The sequence below is a fragment of the Vipera ursinii genome, assembly GCF_947247035.1.
Source record: "Vipera ursinii genome assembly, chromosome: 1".
NCBI lineage: Eukaryota > Metazoa > Chordata > Lepidosauria > Squamata > Viperidae > Vipera > Vipera ursinii.
In genome coordinates, this window is record NC_139512.1 from 288,380,147 (window position 1) to 288,403,364 (window position 23,218).

Genomic DNA, 23,218 nt, shown 5'->3' on the forward strand with positions numbered 1-23,218 from the left:
GAAGCAACCTGGAATTAAAGAGAAATTTCCTAACAGTGAGGACAATTAACCAGTGGAACAGCTTTCCTTCAGAGATCAGTGGAGGTTTTTAAGAAGAGACTGGACAGTCACTTGTCTGACATGGTATAGGTTCTCCTGCTTGATGGGGGGGCTGGACTAGAAGACCTCCAAGGTCCCTTCCAGCTCCTATTCTATTTTGTTTTGTTTTGTTCTGTTCTGTTCTATTCTACTCTATTAATTCTACAACTATTAATTTTACAGTAACATAGAGCAGCTACAGTAACTATTAGGCTTTTTTGGTGCCTATTAGGATTTCCTTGATGGTATTTTCTGATAATTTATATTTTGCATAGTAACTGGAGGGTTGTATATTGAACTTGTCCTACAACAGTCTTGTAGGATTATTGACTTGATGAATTAATGTATTGCAGACTTAAAGAGGCTGAAGAAGTATGTAGACAGAAAAAAGGAAAATCACTTTACAATATAAAACAAAAGCATGATTCTGGAATTGTAAGTATAATTATTCTTAATATCTATAATTAAATGTTAAATGTTAAACCAAGATGTAGAAAATGAATGCAAAAATAAAATAAAACGAAGCAGATTGCTAGATTTAGCCAATAGTGATGGTGATGGCAGTAGACTATGCACCAAGTAGCTTGTTGTAGTCATTTAGCCATAATGCAAGATAAATGGTTTGTTTTAAGCATCTGGAGATTATATCTTGGGAAAACTCAACTTCATATCCAAATAGTCTGATTTAATTGTATTTTGATCTTTGAGTGATAGAAAAATTGTTCCCCCTGGTTGTTTATCTTGTTTTGGGCTATTAAACAGCAAACCTTACTCTGTGACATTTCCCTGGTAACTACTTTTTTAACTATACATTATCAAACACACATTCACTAAGGATGTAGGTCATAACCACTTCGATGTGCAGGGCTTTTTTAATGTTTTCCATTGAGAGATAAATGTTTAAATGTGTTTCATGCATGCACAGAAGACTTTTGATCTTATAAGGTAGCACAGTTATTGCTCAGGAGGCAGAGTTGGCTTAATATTGTATGTATCAAAGTTACTGAACAGATACAGGACTGTGAAAATAAAGGGATAACCTTTGGATGATATTACAGGTTTCTCAGTGTTTATGAATATGCTATGAAATGCTAACTATCTTCTTGCTCACTCTGTTCTGTGTCCTTCTTTTTCAGAAAGCAAAGATAAGTATGAAAATATGAGAGAAGAAAGACTTATGTCTTTGTATCCAGACTCAATAAATTGATCATGCCTTCGGAGGTAGGGGAAAGGAAATATTACCGTTCAGCCAATTTTTTTGTTAATTTTCTTGCATTTTGTTTCCTGTTTACACTGACTACTATGAACATTCACTGATAAACAGATTTGCACGATGGATACCCAGTAATGGAAGCCATTTGATAGCTCTCTCTTACAGGCACCCCATACACTACATTCTTTTCCATCCAAACATTATTTTGCAATTTATACAGTATAATATTAATAAAGACTAAAGTAGTCTGTATAAGCAGCAGTATTTCAGTATGTCTCTAAACATACTGAAAACTTTATAAGCATCTAACTTCATATAGATGTTATACTTCCATTCCTGCAGGATTTTTTTTCCCCAAAGCAAATTCATTGCATTTAGATTAGAGAGAAAGTTACTTCTCAAGAACTCTTTGTATCCATTTCATATTGACCTTGTAAGTATACTCTGAATTGGTAAAAGTGTTTCTTTTACACTCTAAGCCAGGGGTCTTCAAACTTGGCCCTTTTATGACTTGTGGACTTCAACTCCCAGAATTCCTCAGCCAGGCATGCTGGCTGAGGAATTCTGGGAGTTGAAGTCCACAAGTCATAAAAGGGCCAAGTTTGAAGACCCCTGCTCTAAGCCATGGTCTCCAAAGTTACTTCATTGCCTCCTTACAAATATATGTCATAAATATGACATTCAGCCCAGCTATTATAATTGACAAAGTTGATCGTGATTTGCTGATATTAATGAATGGACCAAAACAAAAGGGGGAAAACCCAATTATAGTTAAGCACAGGACTCACTTGGTAGATACCAAACAATCTTGGGTATATCAATATTATATTGATTGAAGAAACTGTTTGCAGAGTAACAGGAAACTTGTTTAGACTTTCTATCAAGCTCTTGAGTAAAAAAATTAAAGTAGTAAAGTTCTTTCCCTTTTCTTATTCAAAATTATGAAAGATTATTAAGAGCCTTGGTTTTTCTGGTGATAAAGCAAAGATTATTACTTCTGTTTGATCTCACATTTTATTAAGTACTTGTATTACAAAAAGTACGGCAGATGCAATTGTTTTGCAATCCTTCTGTCTCAATTGCTAAAAACAATTTAATAATTGGGCAGATTTAGTTTACCACATTTTCTCCACACTTTCTAAGAGCAACTTTTTAAAAGATTAAAAAAGCCAGAAGTAGGGAAACAATGTATATATCTCAATGCCTCTTAGCATAGAAAGTGCTAGAGTGATGCAATTTCTAAGTTTTGAAATATTTATTTTTCTCCATGTAACCCACTATATGATACCTGGTTGTCCAGAGATTAATTTGTGATTCCAGGAATCATAAGGGCTGCATAAAATATGACCTCAGGAATTGAATTTTTAAAATACCAATCACTAAAAAATATATTTTTCCTCCACTGGGAAATGATTTCCTGTTACATAATCAGCTTGAAACTCTATCATCTTTTAGGATAGCCCCAAAACTGCATTATATGATCCAATAGCATCAGGAATAAGATTATTTCTTTGGGAAAGGGAAAAAGAGAAGATTGTTACAAAAAGACCTATCAAAAGCAATTAAAGAAGTAAAGCATATTTTAATAGCACTGATTAAAACTCATGTTTATATTTATGTAATTTATAGTCTTTTGCTGTTTCTGCATTCTTTTTTTCATTTAAATACATTTAAAAACATTGAAGCATGTTTCTGTTTTGTAGATATCCTGTTCCCTTCAGTATCTACTGTGTGTATATTGCCATTCTAAACTGAATAATGCTACACTTAACAAAGATCGCTATGTGCAATATTGTATTTAGTGTTTCTATTTCAATTTTTTTTAGAATGTTAATTTATATGAAAAATAAAAGAAATAATAATATCAGTGTTGTATTATGCATACAGTACTTCAGTTTTTGTGGCTCTGAGATGATTAACAATTACTCGATCGCAAAAAAAAATGTATTTTTTATTTAAAAAATTAAAACTTCCTCTTTTGAGAAATGTACAATATAATCTAAAACAGCACATAAAGTCAACATCAAGGGAAGAACCAGAAGAGAGATATGTACAAAGCTTTCTGGCTCAATTTGCCATATTGTTCTCAACCTATTCAGACCTAAACCAGGGGATGTTCCTCTAGTAATAACAATAGCATTTAGACTTATATACCACCTCAGAGTGCTTTACAACACTCTTTTCAGTTTAGTGTAGTAGCATTATTTGCAAATTGAACCCAATAATCTGGGTCCTCATTTTACCAAGCTCAGAAAGTTGGAAAGCCGAGTCAACCTTGAGCCCTGTCAGGATTGAATGCCAGGCTGTGGGCAGTTTACCTGCAATACTGCACTTTAACCACTGCACCTCTAGCTCTCTTCTTAAATGACCATACCTCATTTCTCTCAGACATACCTCATTCAGGAAATGCATCCTGCTCTGGATTATTGAAACCTACTTAATCCCATTTCCTAGACTGAAACTGGTGTAAGAAGTTGGTATTAGCAGAATGCCTGGAGCATATTGTCATTGTTGGTTTCGGACAGATGTGAGAATTGTATCCATTTTGGTTTTAGTCCCAACCATTAATGAAATAGGGATGCCAATAGGATTTAACTAAGGTACTGTGGACTTTTACCAGAAAAAAGGAATCCCATTTCTAACATCTAAACAAGCATTACATTGGAAAATAGCATCCTTTTCTGCTTTTGTTGATTGGTTGCAAATAATCGGTGTAACATGGCTTATTTTTTTAAAAAAGTGCCATCTTATGACATTCATCTGTCCTTTCTTCAAATGAATGCATTTCATGATTTAGTTTTGTTAATTGGTTTCTACTGACTTTAAAGGCTAACTATATTACAGTATATTGCTTTCTTATCTCACCGAAGCTATGTATGGTGCCAGGAAAAGAAGCCTTAGAACAATAGGCTGGGGGTAAGAATTAACTAAAGGTTATTATCACAAAGGTGCTTCTCTTCCAAGAAGCTTCTTCAGTTCTGACTGAAGAATTGTTAGAACTGAAAAACTTTCTTGGATGAGAAGCGAAACGTCTTCAAGCAAAACGTCTTCAAGCAAAACAAAGGAAGTCCAGTTGCCTTTTGAAAAAGCACCTTTGGGACAACCATGACTTGGATGACTGAGAATTTTCAAAGACAATTAGAGGTGATGGTTTTATTGTCACTAGTTTGGGATGTGTAACTTGCAGTATATTCCTGTTTGCAAGTAACTTAATCTCCAGTTCTTATTCCAAATCATTACTGTCTACTAAAAATTCCAAAATGTGGCTATTGTAAGAATATCTTACAGTACAACATTTGTCAATTGAAAGCCTACCCAAGACAACAAGCTGGGTTATCTTTGTATTGAGTATTATCTGTGAACATGACAATTTATAGCTGACGGATTAATCTATCTACCACCAGATGGCAGACTAATGTCTTAAAAGTATTAGAAGCTTTGAATTAGCAAGAAAAATGGTTTATCTATCTCTAAGCTTTGTATCATACTGAATAGCATTACAGCCAGTAGCTCAGACTTTGTCATCTTCCTACATTAATTTATGTGGTTCCCATCATTCCAATTCCAAAGGCCGTGTTATTTGGACCCATAGGAGCTATTGTAACACAACTGGAAAAGATGCTGGGTTGAATAAAGTAGCAATAGTAGTTCCTTAATAATTTGATGTTATAACGTCGAAAGAAGAATACCATGCAATAAGAATACCATGAATACAGGGGTTTGTAGTGGTTTGGGAAGAACATAGTGATTTTGATTCAGCTTTAACCAAACTAATTTAATTTAATCAATGAGCTCAAAGTTATGCTTAGGAATGTGTCTTACCAGTCTAGCTCTTATAGGCCAGACTGAGTGAAGCAGTCATGATGATTCCCAACACTAGGCATCGATTGGTGTTTATAACCCCACTTGCTGCCTTGTCTATAAAAGGTAAAGATTCCCCCGCACATGCGTGCTAGTCGTTTCCAACTCTAGGGGCCGGTGCTCATCTCCGTTTCAAAGCCGAAGAGCCAGCACTTGTCTGACGATCTCTCCGTGGTCATGTGGCTGGCATGAATAGATGCCAAAGGTGCACGGAACGCTGTTACCTTCCCACCTTAGTGGTCCCTATTTTTCTACTTGCATTTTTATGTGCTTTCGAACTTCTAGGTTGGCAGAAGCTGGGACGAGTAACAGGTGCATTGACAATAACTCATTAGAACTCAGGAATTAGGCTAATCCACTCTCTTACTGGGCAAGATTCAGCACCTCTGCCAAGCAAAGGTGGAACAGCCAAAAGGAAAAAGCTGTTCACATCAGGACTGGCTGTTGCCTAATTTGGATGATGACTCTGGTTATAACTAAGGTGAATTGCTGTGATTTGAGTGGATCACTAGAACTAAAATTGAATCCAGTTCAGTGCAATTTTTATGGAAGAAAAACTTCATGTTAAGTGTCTCTACTTCGTGTTAGAGTACCTGTTTGGAGCTGAACATTATTGATTTCCTGAATTAGACCACTCTTGTGTTACGGATATTGATAGAATATCCTTGTTAATATTTTTTGGAACATGTTTAATTTTGATCCCAAAACAGAAGTCTGTTCCAATGGTTACCTATTTATTGTTCCATGTTATTTTTTTTTGGGGGGGGGTAATATCGCTTTGACACCTAGTCCTACACCTTTCACTAAAAATAATATATAGAAAGTTGCAATAGTTGAGATGTTAGAAAGTAAATTCAGTAGCTCAATTTTAGTAGAGTTGTAATGAAGGGTTTCCTTCATTTACCTTAAAATAATACTTTCATATGACAACAGCTCCAACTGCTTATCAAGAGTACATTAACGCTAACTTGGGGTTACATTAATGTTATGTTGAAGTTTGTGTACTTACAACTATTCCTTTGGAGTAGAACAATCATGATACCTTTAAATTCACTTTCATCCATTCCAAAACATCAATCAATAAACCCAGTTTATTTAAAAATTGAGGTTTTATATATATTATACATATACATACATTGCATTGACAAGGGACCTTTCATTTCTGATATGCTGCTCAACTACAACCATACCCTTGGGGTTGATGACATGCAATAAAACTGGAGAGTTAAAAGTTCTCTCTCTATAACAGAAAATTGGAAATTAATTGTGTCTATTACATTCACAGTTTCCATACATATAATATCAGAGTGACAGTTTTCACTGGTTATTTTCAGCTACACGTATGCTGCTTTTATCTGAAATATTCTATAATGGCTCTATATTTTAATTGTTTCATATTTAAATTAAGTGGATGAAGAAAACTCCCTAACAAAGGTTAAACTTAAGCTCTACGAATATATATAAGAAACAAATATACAAGAATTCCATATATCTCTAGAGTAGCTTTTTTCTATAATTTAACAATAATATGCCTAAAAAAATTGTTATATTTATAACATTTATTCCACTTCATTTTCATTTATGAAAAAATTAAATAGTATGAACTATTACAACATTAACTCAGCTCTTATAAAACAACCCAAAAAGCATTACCCTATCATAGCAGGCCTGGTTTGTTTGTAACAGACTGACAAAGAGATCCCGCTAAATATTCATCCTACATTATTGCTTGAACAATTTTTTTTTTACCAATTCCTAACAATAAGAACCAAATGTTCTTTTTCTCCAAGAAGCAGCTTTCTTGGGCAGCAAGCCTATACATAAAAATACAGCTATCTTAACTAGATCTTCCCTATTATCTTTCATAGCAATCGTAAGTTATGATCATTATACCAGCAAAGCAAGCCCCATTCTTCTTTACTGTACTTTTTTAAGCATGATATTTTTCTTGCGTAACATCCAGGGATTGAATTTCAAGGGCCACATACATACCCAATCCCCTCTTCCTGTGCCAAGTCCCATAACTGACAAGCCTAATGGAGATCAACCTCTCAGAATAACCTGTCCAGCATAAAAAGAGAACTATGCCATGAACTCTTGAGGTGGCATCAACTTGCAGCTTTGAGAAAATAATTGTTCAAGCCTTTCTGATCACACCAGGAGGAAACTAGTAGCAAAAAATGAATTTGACCATTTGAGTACTTTGGCTATACCTATCACAAATGCAAACTTCAAGCCATGCAATGGGGGTCACCATCAGAGTTACCCAGAAATTTTCTAAGGAATCTAAATGGTAACTCCTCGAACATGCAAAACCCTAACATGCAGCCTTGTATTAATTGGGTTTATCAAGTCCTTTCTTACATTTTATCCTATGTAGATGCAATTTTGCATACAGAAGAGTTAATTTAAAGAAAAAAATGTATTTGCTGCTTGCTTAAACACAATATTGGTCTCCTTCACAAATGTAGTCATTAACATAGAGGGAGATAAATGCACAAAAGTGAGTCTAGGGAAGGAAATTTAACACTAGCAAAATCCTGTGGGCTGTGAGGGATAATCTGCTCTCCTATTTAAGATTTATCTGAACCCTTCAAACATTGAGTCATCTCACAAATTATACACGCTTATGTCTATATTAAAAAGTTTAACAATTATTTCCAATAATATGACAAATGAGACATTGCTGTAGCATTCTGCACTTGAGACAATTTAGTTGAAAATGGGTATAGATCCACTTCAGCCTCTTCATTGGAAAGTGCAAACTGATATATCCACGGAGGAGAAGGCTGCTTAAAAGGCACACAAAAGTCTTATCAATCAAGACAGATCACTGCTTCCCTTTGCTGTTCCTAGCTGTATCCATTCCACGGAAGACAGGGATTAAGTAGTCAGAAATAAACCAAAATGTTAACCAAGACTGAGATAGCAAAATGACAAATACTTCATTCAGCCATTATTCATCCATAAGCGTGAAGTGAAAGCCAAAACGATTTCCACACAGTGGAAGGAAGCATTAATTACTAATTGATATCACTGGCCACTTTTACATCAGACAATGATTTCTCACTTAGTGGCAACCCCAGTGGTCCAAGAGCTGTTTGGGTAATATGGACAGCATGTTCTGATCAGCTGATAGCAGCCTTTATTTCCAGTAGGCAAACAAAGCATAGGACGCTGCTCTAGGAATGTTCCAAAATTAATCAAGGAAGAAACAGTCAACCCGCTGCCAAGTCTCACTTTTATTGTTTGCCTGTACTGCTTAGGTTCACCGACATACATCGGCATTGCTTGACTTTCTGGATCTTCTTAAGTCGAAAAGGTGGGTCCAGTCCAGGGCACTCTAGCTCCACTGTGAAGGAGGTGACCTTCTGAGGCTTGCAAAAGGCACATGATTGGAAAGACTCCTCCTCTTTTTTTACATGCCGGGGGATATAGAAGGAGTTGCACTGGCCATAGCAGAAGCGGTTTATAATGGTGCGGCTAAGACAGCCCTCCTCACTGACCGTCTGCCGTAAGGGTTGGGTTTTGCACCAGTCACTTTTCAGATATTTCCTCTCTGTAACCACCAAGGCCTCCTGGCTGGAAGCCAGCACTTCTTTGTTCAGATGTGGCCGCCGGTCAGAGTTATTACTTCTGCTGCCTTTGTAAGGGGAAGGTATGGCTCCTGCAGGACGATTTTTCCTGGGTTCTATCACTTGAACCAGAGTGGACATGAGAAACAATGATAAAGCAAGTTTCCAGATCATCCTGCAATAAGATACCAAAACAAGGATACATGTTATCCCTCTAGAAAAAAGTCAAGACCTTATTTCAAAATGTATCATTCTAAGCATTCTAATTCTGTGAGTCTTATTCTGCACTTTCAATGAGTTGTTAGGGAGTGTTAGTACATAATTCTGAAATAAATAAAAATTGAAAATGGAAGGACAGAATTGTGCATCTTTAGGACTTTTTTTTTAAGCTGACTTTACTTCATCAACAGCATTACTAATATATCTGTCTGCTTTGGAGGACTCTTGTTTCAATCCAGACATCACCCAAAATTTATTTTTGTTTTATTTATTAAATTTATTGACTTCCCATCTTACCACAGAATAACTCTTAGTAGTCCACTTCCGTTCTGGAATTAAAATTTTGAAAATATCCATTACACATTCATAATTATAATGAACCATATACCTGGCTGTGTAATTACTTTCCAGTTAAACCAACTTGTGACAAATGTTTTCATTAAATATCACACATGTAAGAAAGTACCATTATAATGTACAGCTGCCCTATAAGAGATTGTAATCAGCAAGGCTCCACCCCCTTCCAAACAGAGGGGTTAGACAGGGCTCATTATGAAGGGCTCATTATGAAGGAATGGGAGAGTAGAGGAATGATTAGTGCCTCTGAAGTTGCTTACAAATGATTACAAAAGAGGTTTGCCACTGCCTTCTTTTAATATTTCTCGATCTCTAGTGATTTCCCTTCTAAGTATTAACTTGACCCACATAAATTCAATCATCTGATGTTAAAATGCAGTCAGTATAATTTCTTTTTAATTTCTTTTAATTCTGGAGGCAAACAATGGGAATGGGAATGGGAATGGGAATGGGAATGGGAATGGGAATAGAATAGAATAGAATAGAATAGAATAGAATAGAATAGAATAGAATAGAATAGAATAGAACAGAATAGAATAGGAATATTAGAGGTCTTCTAGTCCAGCCTCCTGCTCAAGCAGGAGAACCTATACCATCTCAGACAAGTGACTGTCCAGTCTCTTCTTAAAAACCTCCAGGTTGCTTCTCTCTTTGATCAGTTTCCAGCCTTTGTTTCTTGTCCTGGCCTCTGGTGCTTTGGAGAATAATTTGAGCCCCTCTTCTTTGTGGCAGCCCCTCAAATACTGGAATACTGCTATCATGTCACCCCTATTTCTTCTTTTCTCTGTACTAGCCAAATCCAAGTCCTGCAGCCGATCTTCATGTTTTCAATACCATAAAATATTTTGGACCAGTGAAGAGGACATGAACACAGAACCCATATGAAGCTCTTTAAAATTACTCATTTTGGGGGGGGATTGTCTGTCAATGATAAGGGAAGCTCTGAAGTCCCAGGAAGAGACACAGCTGCTTTAAAGAGCTGCAGAAAATGTTCCTATCTTCTCCATACCACTTTTTTCTGAATTCTTTTCAAAGTGTCCCAGGGCCTACTAGGCATCCTTTGGGGGCCTAAGAGCACATTCATGAAAACATACCTTAGGAATCGGGAAGAAGAGAAATACATATGATAATTTTTTCCCTACTTATGCAACCATGCAATGTTATCTTTTCACTTCCATACACCAATATCTGCAACATATAAAAGGACAAACTTACGACTCTACAAAAGCCATAAGCATACGTAAGATCGCCTTCTTCTTCTAGTATTTTAATTGATCTTATAACCAACAAGGAAGGTTTTTTCAGTTGCTTTCTGGGAAGAGAGGAGACACCATACCAATTATGTTTCTTGCCCATCAGTTAATTGTCAAGACTGATTGTGCCCAATGTTAAGAGGGACAGGATGGACAACTTAAGAGCATCCTGGTAGAATCCATCTGATAGAGCCCAGAACTGCCTTGCCAGATATCTGTCTTACCCCAATTATGAAATGAACAGAATTAAAGTTACCAGGACTCAATACAATGCAATTTGGTCCACACCATTCTTCCCAAGTATAATAAGAATGATGCTTATACAACAAATATATCCAGATGCTTCAAGCAGATTCTATTAGTTAGAATCACTTAAGTTGTACCCAAACAAGTATCTGTCCTAGGGCTTTCCTTCTGACCATCTGCTATGCAGAGACTGGATGAAATGATTCTACATCATAAAACCAAGAATGGTCACTGATTGCATAATTATAGAATTCAGCAGCACAAGCACAAACCAGCCTTAGATACAAGATTATTGTGCATTTGGGAAGGGGGATTATTTTGCATATGGAGTTAAGTGTGTAAACTGGTTGACACACAGAAGAGAATGTGAGTTTAACTTAGGATGTGAACATTTTGAAGCTGCTTACCTAAGCAGAAAACTGATGCCAAAATCTTGAGCCATTCACGTTGACCTTCTGGAAGTAGAAGGGAACTATCGTCTTAGTATCCTGCAAAGGATACAACCATTAATAAAAGATAGTGAACACAGCTTTTACCAACACAATTTTCTGCGCAATTTAAAGTATACATTAACTTTGACTTATCCTGAATTATGCTTATTCAATGATCTTAAATCCTGAAGATGTTTATTTCTAACTGTTGTTGAATCAAAATCCAGCAGAAATTGATGAGCTTCTCTTGTAAATAAGAGTGCTGAGGATTGCAGCAAAATGGAAAATGATTGTCTCCATCAAAAGATTCCAGCCAGTCTTCAGAGGAGTCATAGCACTCTACTTGACTAACACTCAGTTATTGTGGCCAAAGCCACTGGATCTCAGCTGGATATGCAGAGGCCAAATTCCTTTCCAATCAGCTAATCACAGCCTTCTCTGGAGATGCAACTGAATCTAGTATTATTCCTTTCCTTCTTTGTTGCCAGACCCAAAAATACACAAACAATGAGTCAGAACTTCATCTGAATCAAAGCTTATTTAATTATTCTACATTCAAATGATTGGAAAACAGATATACATCATTGCTTTGGATATTGGGCTTTCCTACTTATTCACATGAATCCAAAATCCAATGCCTTTGTACAGATTCCTGTAATGAAATAATCCTTCCCTCCTTTTCTTTCTAGCGACAGAGCAGCATTTAAAAAAGTATTATATTCATTTGTCCCATTCTATATCAGATTCTAAACATTCATAAATTTTTTGCCTATCTGTCTATTTCTCATAGATATCTTTGTTAACAGTTTTGCCTAACAAAAAGCTGGGCTACTGCAATTCAGTCAACATAGGACTTCCCCTGAAGACCATTAGGAAGCTTTAGCTGGTATGCCATGAGGCAGCCTGGATAGTTATTCCAAAGTTCCCCCACATAATGCATTTTCTTTGGTAGCTGAACCAACTGCACTACACTCCTCTGGAATCTGTACTGATCCCCAAATTCAAGATGCTGGTTATTTATTTTAAAATTCTATGTGGCTCAGGATCCCGATGTCTTTAGGACTGCCTTCTCCAAACTAAAACTATCCATATAATAAGACTGAAGAGAGAAAGCTTGTTGGGAGTCCCATCAAGCCTTCTCAATACTGGTGGAACTGTGAAACTATTTTGCCCCCACATATCTGGACTACCCCCTTATTGCTGGACTTTAAAATGGCCACAGAGAAACCATTTGGGATGAGAACTAGCTACCCATCCATCCCCTGTTGGCAGGGTGTCTTTTGTTTGTGGTAATCTACTGGTCAATCTGGTTTTACTCTTTTTAATCCCTGTTGGTGAATATCACTCAATGTCTCCAAGCCACTGTGGACAAAAGTGCTGGATCTCAAAAGTAAGTTAGTGATTTATCTTAGGTTGATTTCAAAAGAAAATGATTGGGAGACACCCATAGTTGGCTGAAAGATGAGCAGCTATATTAATGTTTAAAATAAATGCAATAACAAAATATATGTGAAATATATGAATATATTATTTTAAATTTTAATGGTGAAATCAAGTCCTCCTAGAACTTTTGGAAGAAAAATATTAGAAATTCTGGGTAAAATGAAAGAGTACAAATCAGGAAAGGACAAGAATTTGCCAATATAGTTTGAAAACAGAATCAATAAAAATCAATCAATACAATCTTTATGAAAATATGATACTATCAATAATTAAAAGAACACACACATTGCATACAAGAAATGCACACGGTGCAAATGCATTTTAATAAACTTATAATTCATAGCAAGGAGAATAAAAATTAAAGCAATTATTTTAATACCAACTACAGATGCATTTGGATTGTTGGATTATAAAGACAAACATCTGTACATGAGGTGACATTTTTAACGTCATCTCATGTACAGAGGTTGCCAAGGTAATGGTTATCAATGCAGTTTTAATACTTTTATTGTCTGAGAATTCTTGAACTCCAATGTGAAAGTAATGACTGTCTAGAAAAGGTATCTTGTGAATGAGAAACCACTGAAGAAATCAGTGCTGTTATGCTGTTCTGACTTTTTTTTAAAAAAAATGGAAGAATACTTAGGAAGAAATATTTTTAAAACTACCAGTATTGTATTAATATGATAGAACTGTACAAAATTATGCAGAATGTGGGAAAAGCATCTATTTGTTTTTTCCTCGAAGAACTGGGGGCCAGGATCATCCCATGAAGTTGAATGATGAAAAACTCATAATAGATAAAAGAAAGTCAATTTGCTAAGACAAAAATGTAGTGATGCCTCCCACTTGGACAGCTTTAAAAGGATTAGGAGGATTAGATTATCACTGGCTACCAGTCATGATGACTCCAGATTACCTTCAGAAGCAGTAGGCCTGTGATTGTCTGTTGCTGGAGAACATAAATGGGAGATTTCTGCTATGTTCACATTCTACCTGCACGTTTTCCACAGGCATCTGGCTGCTGCTAGCTACAATTGGTAGACATATCAGACAAGACTTTGAGTCCGGTCCTACTACTATCATTGCTTTCCTTACATTAGTGATCAACAACTGGAAGCAGTAGAGATTGTGCAGAAATTCCACATTCTCACAATTAGCATCAAAGGGGGGAGCTTAAATTTATAATAGCCTACAACAGAGGAAAAGGAACGTGGTGGCTCAGTGGGTTAGGACGCTGAGCTTGTCGATCAGAAGATCAGCAGTTTGGCGGGTCAAATCCCGAGTGCCGCATAACAGAGTGAGTACCTGTTACTCGTCCCAGCTTCTGCCAACCTAGCAGTTCGAAAGCACATAAAAAAATGCAAGTAGAAAAATAGGGACCACTACGGTGGGAAGGTAACAGCATTCCGTGCGCCTTTGGCGTCTAGTCATGCCGGCCACATGACCACGGAGACATCCTCGGACAAGCGCTGGCTCTTCGGCTTTGAAACGGAGATGAGCACCGGCCCCTAGAGTTGGAAACTATTAGCACGCATGTGCGGGGGAACCTTTACCTTTACCTTTACAACAGAGGAAAAGTGGCATACTGATGTATAGAAATTACCAAGCAGAGCCTATGGGAGTATCTCATGGGAATACAATATCAAATAATACTATAATGGTCAAGAGGAAAACAGTAAGTACTTTCTTTGTATGTCTTTTTGGCAAGGATTCCTCTCTGTTACCTACTTGCCAAAAACCAAACTTAGACAATTCTGCATAAACAGCAAGCACTCTTGCTTAACATTTAACAAAAACTACTGTGATTCAATATTCAGGTTATACAGGATATAGAATAATAAAGAGTTGGAAGACCTTGGAGATCTTCTATTCCAATCCCCTACTCAAGCAGGAGACCCCACACCATTTCAGACAAGTGGCTGACCACTTACAAGTCTCTTCTTAAAAGCCTCCAGTGATGAAACACCCACAACCTCTGAAGGCAAGCCTAGCTTAATTCTCTTTTGATTTTGTAGAACTGGAGGTTAGAATTTTATGAAGAGTTGGGGATCTTTTAGACTTTGCTTTACATTAGTTCTGAAGGTGAACAAAGAACAAAATAAATACCCAGGAAAATGCACCAGTAATATCTATCAAGTCCAATGACTCTTTTGATCATTCACACTAAAAAGCAAGACCGTTTTAGAAATGTTAATATTACAATTTGAGATTCTTCCTCATTCTAACTTTTACCAGATCTCAGAGTACTACACCAAAGTCCCAGTTTCAGGATTGATGAACATCAGTCTTTTAGAAAGGAACTGACATGAGTGAGATCAATGAATTTGGACCTAGCTTGAGAAGCAGTATTTGCTCCCACACCAACACCTAATGACTAGACAGCATGGGCCTTTGCAGCATAGGGAGAATAACCAACTCCTGACAACCACTGTTCAAATATTAGAAGAGTTAAACAGACCTGGCAGACAGAATTGGCAGCACTGTTTCCTAAAGCGTTACAATTACTAGGTAAGGCTGACAAACATATCTTTATCGTGTTGTTATTCAAAACACAGTATTACACTTCAAAAATACCTCAGGCTTTCCTTTAAGACTCAGTATTGGCAGCTGTCCAAGTTACAGGTCAAGTCTTCCAATACTCCTTGCCTGAACTGTAAGGATTTAAAACAGTCACACACACAATGTTCAGCCAACGCAATAACATTTTAAATGTGGTGAACTGAAGATTAAACAAGTTTTACAATATAACTTTTTGGCTCCACACAACACCATAGTCCATCATGTCCTTACTTGCTAAAAAAAATCTATTGGCCATATTATGACATGGATTCTATAATAATTAAAATGCTGCTGAAGAATGTTGCCTTAATATTTATGTAATGTCTAAGTTATGTATTATGTAATATGCGAAAAACTGCCAGAGTTCTCTTGTGTAAATCAATCTTTCCAAATCTGTTAAGACTACAATTCCCACAGCCATCAATTCAAATGACTAGGAATTATGGATGATGTAGTTCCAACAAATTCTGGGAATATCAGCTTCGGAAGACCAAAGTAGAAAATGTTCCCATCTAGCTGAGTTATGAAACAAATGCACCCCCTCTTTATTTACTCCATATTGGGGGGGGGCACAGGGGGATGCTTTCTGCTGGTGACTGATCATGCCTTATCCTGGTTCAACCTTATGATAATGGCTTGTATTAACTGTTTCTGTTTCAATCATGGTTTTGATTTAAAACAGCCTTCCCCTGACAGCCTTCCTCAACCGTGCCCATGCTGCTTGGGTATTTTGGGTGCCGTAATCCCAGCATAACTGCCTGATGGAGGAAACTGCATTATATCAAGAAAACCAGAGTCAACTATTCCAATGCTGCTGAGCTTCTGTTCTCTCCATAGGCCTCTTGCTAGGACAGTGTATTAATTTAAACATCATCTGACCTAGCTAGAGGCATAAGATCATTTTAATTTCATTCACACATTGCATAAACCATTGTTTATTTAGCTAGAGAGATTAAATAGAATGCACTAAACCATAAATTTATAAAGTCATAATATCTGGCTTCATACCACACACTAAAACAAAATCAAACAAAGTACATTAAGGTTCAGTATAGTATGAGGTCCCAGTCTGCAATTTGAAACTCATCTATACTTTCTTAGCTCTTAAACCCAAAGCCTTTATTTATTTTCTTGTGCAAGCAGGCAGCGCTCTTTCCCCAAAAGTGAGAAATCAGACCAAAGAGGTATCAAGTGAAAATGGTTTGGCGAATACTCCTGTAATGTTTTAGATCTTAGTTACAAGCAGAGCTTTCAGAAAGGGCCATCAAAATAGTAATTTGGGAGAGGAGTACTATAACTGCGGTTGATAACTGAAGAGCTGGCGAATGGATGGATGCATGGCATACTCCCTCTAGTCTCTCCAATTCAGAGCTATATGCAGCAGATCTCTAATTGCTACAGATACAGACACAGCACTGAATCCCAATTAGTTTCCATAGAAACTAACATTTCAGGAGGGGAAAAGAGATGTGAACCAAGGACAAAAGCAAAAATAAGCAAGTTAAACAATATGTAGTGATACAGAGTACTATAAAGTTTTTATTGGCACATTTGAAAAAAAAATATGGCCAAATAAGCAGCAATAAAATGTTATTCCATAATGAGCACTTTTTCTCCAGTTTTGTAGGAAATAGAAAATGTCTAGGAAAGAAAAAGCAAGCTATTTCTGACTACACTTGTTTATTACATTAGATTAAATAGGTTTGGAATAGCTTTCCAGATCTCCTGGGTGTCTCCTCAGTGTCCTCTGTGGAGTGATAGCCCAACACATTCAGAGGGGAAAGGTTTGTGAAATATTAGTTTAGAAAACGTCTTCAGATACACCGTACCTTTCCTTACAATGATTTAAAAAGTTAAAGAATCATAAGGCATACATCTCTTCCTGCAGATACACAGGCAAAAAAGATAAAACAAATGAGAAAACATATCTGGCTATTCCTTCTCTAACCACCCATACTGACCCTTCATCTCCACTTACCCATTCTATTGTCAGATAGTTGGTTTTTGATGTTCTCTAAATTTTCTAGATGTTTTTCACCTCTTTTCATCTATCAAAAATGCAGCACTGTACCCTCTTGCGTTCTCCCTTGTCCTTCTTTTCACTTATACAACTTTAATACGACAGAGGTAGATTAATTCTTAAAGGAAAAGCAGGGAAGGGGCACAAGAACATCCCTGATTAAATATTCAGAATTTTTAACTTAGCCACTAGACAGTCTGTTGGCTGCAGCTCTTCAGAGTAAGCAATTTATTTTGCTAAGAAGAGAACTGGTTTGTTCAGCTCATCCTTTATTAAATGAAAGAGCACTCACATTCAGAGAGATCTACTCCTTCGGAAGCAAATGAAGCAGTTTAGATTTGCTATGATGAAATCCCTATTATTTTAAGGAAGAGTAATTGTTTAGTATATTTTATGAGTACTTCAAAGTAGAAAAGGGGGGGAAGACTTCATTCAAAATAAAAAAATAGACTGATTGGGGGGGAAAAAACTGCCCAACAGAAGACAACATTGCCTGTGCATCCGCACAAAGTTTTAAGAATCAGGTGAAACTAAACAGACATCTGGAAGATGGGGTTTATGACACTGAACTTCAACATTTCTGGATGACAATAATCCAGAAAAGAATCTGTTAATATTAACATAATCTGGTAATAATGACTCCTTATAAAATTCATATACCTTAGCTCTATATATAGATCTAGTTATCTATATCTAGATACTGATCTCATTTGACTCAAGATATTTAAAGCTACTATTGAATGAAGAACCATCAAAGATCAGCTGTTATTTGTGTTCATTTGGCTGATATGAAGGTATTTTAAGAAGGAATCTTGCAGGACTCCTAATAAAAATGACAAAACTATGCACACAGAGATCCTGCTCCATTTATCTCCATGTATGTCTATCTCATCCCCTCAGCTTTAAAGCCTATGTTAGTTTTGACTTTCACTGTGCCCCTTTTACCTTATCATGTAAGTAAAGATACACAAACGTTGTTACTGTATGTAGAAATGAACTTTGCATTGCTTTGGGAAAAGTATATTCTATCTGTCATGCAACTGAGTGCCTTTTTCATACCTAGTACAAGTATCAATTTTTTGAAGTGCAACTCCTAGCAATGTGTTAATGCGCACACATGTGCAGGCATGCACCTAACATAGCAATGAATTTATTAGACCAGAATACAAAACATAGTGAAGCAGAAGTAAGATCTACTGAAGATAACATTAAGCTTTAGCAAAGATCTTCTTCCAGACAAATGCAGCCCTTCACATTAAATAATTTTGCAAAGGACAGTTACCACTTATAGTGCTAGAGAGAAGGAAAGCAACACTTATGTTTGATATTGTTGTTTTCATTCTGATTTCCTATATTCTATTTAACAGTAAAACATGAATGCATTGTTCGTGCACTGACTTTACTTCTTGTGAAACTGAAGTCAGTATTTTAGTTACTGTTCCTGCCCTGAAGTGGAAAAAATCCCAGAGGTTTGTTCCACCTTTCCTAAATCACTATTTATTATCCTATTGTTTTTTTAAAAAAAAAACCTGTAGCACTTAAGAGTGGAAGGAAGAAAGAATTTCCTCCCCAGAGAATAGAGTTATAACTGGGAAAGAGTGCGGGGATAGGCTTTATTTCATATATCAGTGTATTTTTATGACTCACCCAACTTACAGGAATGCACATTTAAAAATGAAAACTTCTGTTGTATTTCCTTTCCAATCTCAGACATTAACTATGTTTAATGTTCCACACAAAAGCACCCATTTAGATTTATGAACATAATAATCAAAATCAATTAAGATATTAGCACCTTGGTTTAATGGGCTCTTACAAACTTTGTATCATGGCATTCAGTCTCTTCCCCATGCCATTCATTGCAATTACTATAACCTCAAAGTTTTCCATTCACCATACTTTCCTATTACTTGGAAAAATGACAAAATCTGAAACCAATTTCAAAACATGGTTTAACACCCCATCTCATTCTGAAACTCGTAACCACATTTTCCTAATTTGGATGTAAGAAAATGTTTAATTGAATATTTCCTGGCATGTTACAATATTCTGAGAACAGAGGGGAGGACAACAGGATGAGGACATAGCTAGTTATCTAAAAAGTCTTATTCAAGTTGTGCGTGGTTTTTTTTTAGAAATATCCATGTTTAATTTTAGCATAAAGAAAGGTTTTATCAGGATAAGACTCAAATAAAACCACATTAGCTTGATGCTAAACCCTTTCTTCTGATCTCATGTAACAAAAGTCTATGTATTGATTACTGCTTTGCTCTTTCACTGCAATGACTGTGGTGTGTTTTTTTTCCCATTCATCTTAGCAAATGCCGTACCAGGCAAATTGTTTAAGCAATGCAGAGCTCACCCTAATCTTCCTTGGTGCAATGCAACCCCCAGTACAAATGAATAATTTAGTAATGGTACCACTGGGCAGTAATTACGGCTAATCTATTATGAGCTATAGATCTATTATTAGATCCTGGTTAAAATGAAAGAGTACATGAGTCAAAAGTATAACAAAGGGACTGATTTTTGTGAACAATTCAAGAGTGCACTAGAAATCAAATTAAAAAAAAAATAAAACCATTTGATTTCTCTTCTTATATAAACTGTTGCCAAACTTTACAGGAGGAAAATGTGAGCTTACTAATGAGAGGTATCATAGGTGAATTGAAGTGCACCTTTATATAGCTGTGAAAATTTTCTGTAAGACTGTATTTCAATGTCTGTTACTTACTTCCCTAGGAACACTTAACAGTGCACATTTCCCAGTTGAAGTATTCCAGGATATATTACAAGAATTTAAGAATTTGCCTTACATTAAAGGCTTACCTACACTTGCCCCATAGTTAGGATGGTATCTTCAAAGCAGTATCATGGCACACTTCTTCTGCTTCTGAATACATTTTTCCCTGTTGTAACCTCATGTAGTATTCCTATACAATTAGAGTACAGCATATTACTTTCTTGCAGGCTAACTACATCAATTCATTGACTATTTCAAAGAGGAAGGAATCTCTGGACTATTTGGAAGCTTACAGTAAAACCCTTCTGTGTCTCTCAGGTGACTGGAAAAAAAGTGATATAGTTTGAATGAAACTAAAAAAAAAGAATAAAGCAATATTATTAAGGTTCAGAGGAAAAAAACCTACTTTCAAAAAAGTTTCTCCTGGGTTTCAAATCAGCAACCATAGTCAGGTAATTTTTATTATAGATTTTAACACAGGTAAAAGATAAACGTGAAAATAAAGAAACATTAAGAAATAGGAGGGGGGAGCGCAGAAAAACAATAGAAAAAGATATATAAAAAAACGACTTCCAATATTCTTCACTGCTGTTACAAACGTATCTGTCCCGCCTCCTTAAAACTACATGATTCATTTTTCCTTTCTAATCAGCTCAAATGAGCAACCTTTGATTTATAAGGCAAGCATTATAGTAGGGTTAGGTTGTACTAGCTGTTCATCATAACCACATAAAGTTTGTCACCTCTTAAAGCAGAGGCCCCCAACCTTTTGGGCACCAGGCACCAGTTCTATGGAGAAAGATTTATCCAAGGACCAGAGGGGGCATGGTGTTGTTGCTGCCTGCATCCCGTAGATGGAGCTTCGCTTGTTTGCACGACCCGGTTGCGGCAAGACTGGCATGCTGCGGCCTGGTGCCAGTCCACGGACTGGGGGTTGGGAACCCCTGTATTAAAGGAAAGGCTCATAACTAATTGAAACATCCATAACTAGCTATAATTATCTATCTACAGTATTTATCTATCTACAGTATCTGTCTATCTATCATATATGCAGTTGTCTATCCTTTCTGAAGTTTGATTTACTTATGCGTATCTTCATCCAACTTTTGTTGTTCTTTTCAGTAACATTAGAGACGAACACTGTTCAGGAAGTGAGGCCCACACTTCCCCCCGCCATATATGTGCTGAAGGTAGCGTTCAAATAGCACAATTACATTGTCGCCCCAGAGTCACTTTTGGTGAGATGGGGCTTGCTATATACAGTACATTTGATTAATAAAATAGTTAATTAAATAATACATTTAGTTAAGTAACAGTCCCATAGGCAGGGCAGTGATTCAGAATCATCATGTAACAGGGAAGATATTGCTATGAATGGTGAAGGGGAGTCAATTTGGAAAAATGTCTCTTTACTTTTTTAGATTTATTAAGCCAATTTATTGGCCTACATACTGTTCAGAAAATTATTATTATTATTATTATCAGCAGCAGCATCTTGGGGGTTTTGGTCATAAAAAAAATACATAAATTACCAAAAAATATTAAGGAAATGCAGGCAGAATCTTCTAGGAGAAAAATAGTAAATCAATACTTGAGAGAAGGTAGATTTTTGACTCAATAGAATTTTAGTGTGCTCCACATACTCTCTGTATAATAAAGAACGGTGATATGTAGGTTTGCAGGAATCTGGCTCAACGGGGTACATTACATCTTACAGGCTGGTTGCTCTGCCTCAGTGAGGCCTGTTGACTAAGTATCCAGGCAGGAATTTTCTCATTTAGCAAAGGGGTCCATTTTGTCAGTTGGATATGGCATAGGCTCATTTATTATTTAAAGGAGATACTTCAAAGATTCATCAAGGCAAGCACTCAGACAGAGAGTCAAGATAGAAAGAGAAAATCCTCATTTTGTTCACTGGAATTTTTTAATAAAAGATTGGAAAACCATTTGTCTGAAATGTTACAGGGTTTCCTGCCTAAGCAGGGGGTTGGACTAGAAGACCTCCAAGGTCTATCCTATCCTATCCTATATCCTATCCTATTGCAGAGGACATGGGATTCAGAAACTTGCCAGAATATAAACCACTCCAGGAGAGAACAAATGAGATGACCTATCAATTGTGCTGGCAGAAAAAAGAGTGATCTATCTTCCTAGAAAGGTTTTCCATCCATTCCACGTGGCTTGGAAAGGCTCTGTATGAATAAGGAAAGGAAATTCTTGATGCTTACAGAATGTTCTAATATGCCCTTAAATCTTGTAACACTCAATAAAAGCTAGAATCTAATTACAACCAAAAGATGATTTAATTTCAAAGGAATGATGATGATCCTGACACTTGACTTTGCTGACAAGCCCAACCCAAGAGTTTGCTTTTTATACACCATAAAAAAGTGTGGATAGTAGACAGGTAGTCCAAGTTTAGCAACCAAAATTGAGACTAGACATTAAGCAAAGCAGTTACTAAGTGAAACATCAACTGTGCTTATGATCTTACTTCAAATTTTCTTTGTTTTACAGACCTGCAAAGATTGTAAATGCAAGGATTGGTCACAATGTTGTTTTTTCATCACCATCATAACTATGGACAGTCATTGTACAAGGTAGTCACTAAACAACGGCTACCAGTACAAGGTGAATTAGATACACACTGATAATGTGCCATTGAAATGATATAAACCTTGATGCAAACAAAGTCATCACTAAACATCAACATGGGTTTGTCAAAAACAGATCATGCCAGACAAATCTTATTGCATTCTTTGACCAAGTGACAAAATTAGTGGACCAGAGGAATGCTGTAGATATAATTTACTTGGACTTCAGTAAGGCATTTGATAAAGTAGATCACAACCTACTACTTGATAAGATAGAAAAATGTGGGTTAGATAGCATCACCACCAGATGGATTTGTAGCTGGCTGACAGGCCGTACTCAGTGTGTGGTCCTCAATGGAACTGCATCTACATGGAAGGAAGTGTGTAGTGGGGTACCCCAGGGCTCTGTTCTGGGCCCAGTGCTCTTCAACATCTTCATCAACGATTTGGATGAGGGGATAGATGGGGAATTCATCAAATTTCAGATGACACCAAGCTGGCAGGAATAGCCAATACTCCAGAAGATAGGCTTAAGATACAGGAGGATCTGGACAGACTCGAACACTAGGGACTATCTAACAAAATGAAATTCGATGGTGAAAAAAGTAAGGTTCTACATTTAG

The 23,218-nt window shown here is 36.5% G+C and overlaps 2 protein-coding genes across 3 annotated transcripts in view; one reads left to right on the forward strand and one right to left on the reverse strand.

Annotated features, from left to right (window-relative positions):
* Positions 1-1,711, forward strand: part of FMN2 (formin 2) — a gene marked incomplete at its 5' end in the record, with an annotated part of 185,795 nt that extends 184,084 nt beyond the window's left edge. Inside the window, 2 exons of the mRNA XM_083348703.1 lie at positions 432-513; positions 1,215-1,711. Coding sequence (XP_083204829.1) covers positions 432-513; positions 1,215-1,241 — 109 coding nt within the window. The 3' untranslated portion in view covers positions 1,242-1,711. The remainder of the gene's footprint in view (positions 1-431; positions 514-1,214) is intronic.
* A 4,728-nt stretch (positions 1,712-6,439) lies between these two features.
* Positions 6,440-23,218, reverse strand: part of GREM2 (gremlin 2, DAN family BMP antagonist) — a 31,876-nt gene continuing 15,097 nt past the window's right edge. Inside the window, exons 2-3 of one of the 2 annotated variants that reach the window (XM_083348273.1) lie at positions 11,210-11,290; positions 6,440-8,902 (exon numbers count right to left, since the gene is read on the reverse strand). In XM_083348273.1, the coding sequence (XP_083204399.1) occupies positions 8,395-8,902; positions 11,210-11,244 (543 nt within the window). In that variant the 5' untranslated portion in view covers positions 11,245-11,290 and the 3' untranslated portion in view covers positions 6,440-8,394. The remainder of the gene's footprint in view (positions 8,903-11,209; positions 11,291-23,218) is intronic. The other variant, XM_083348274.1, reaches the window with a different exon arrangement.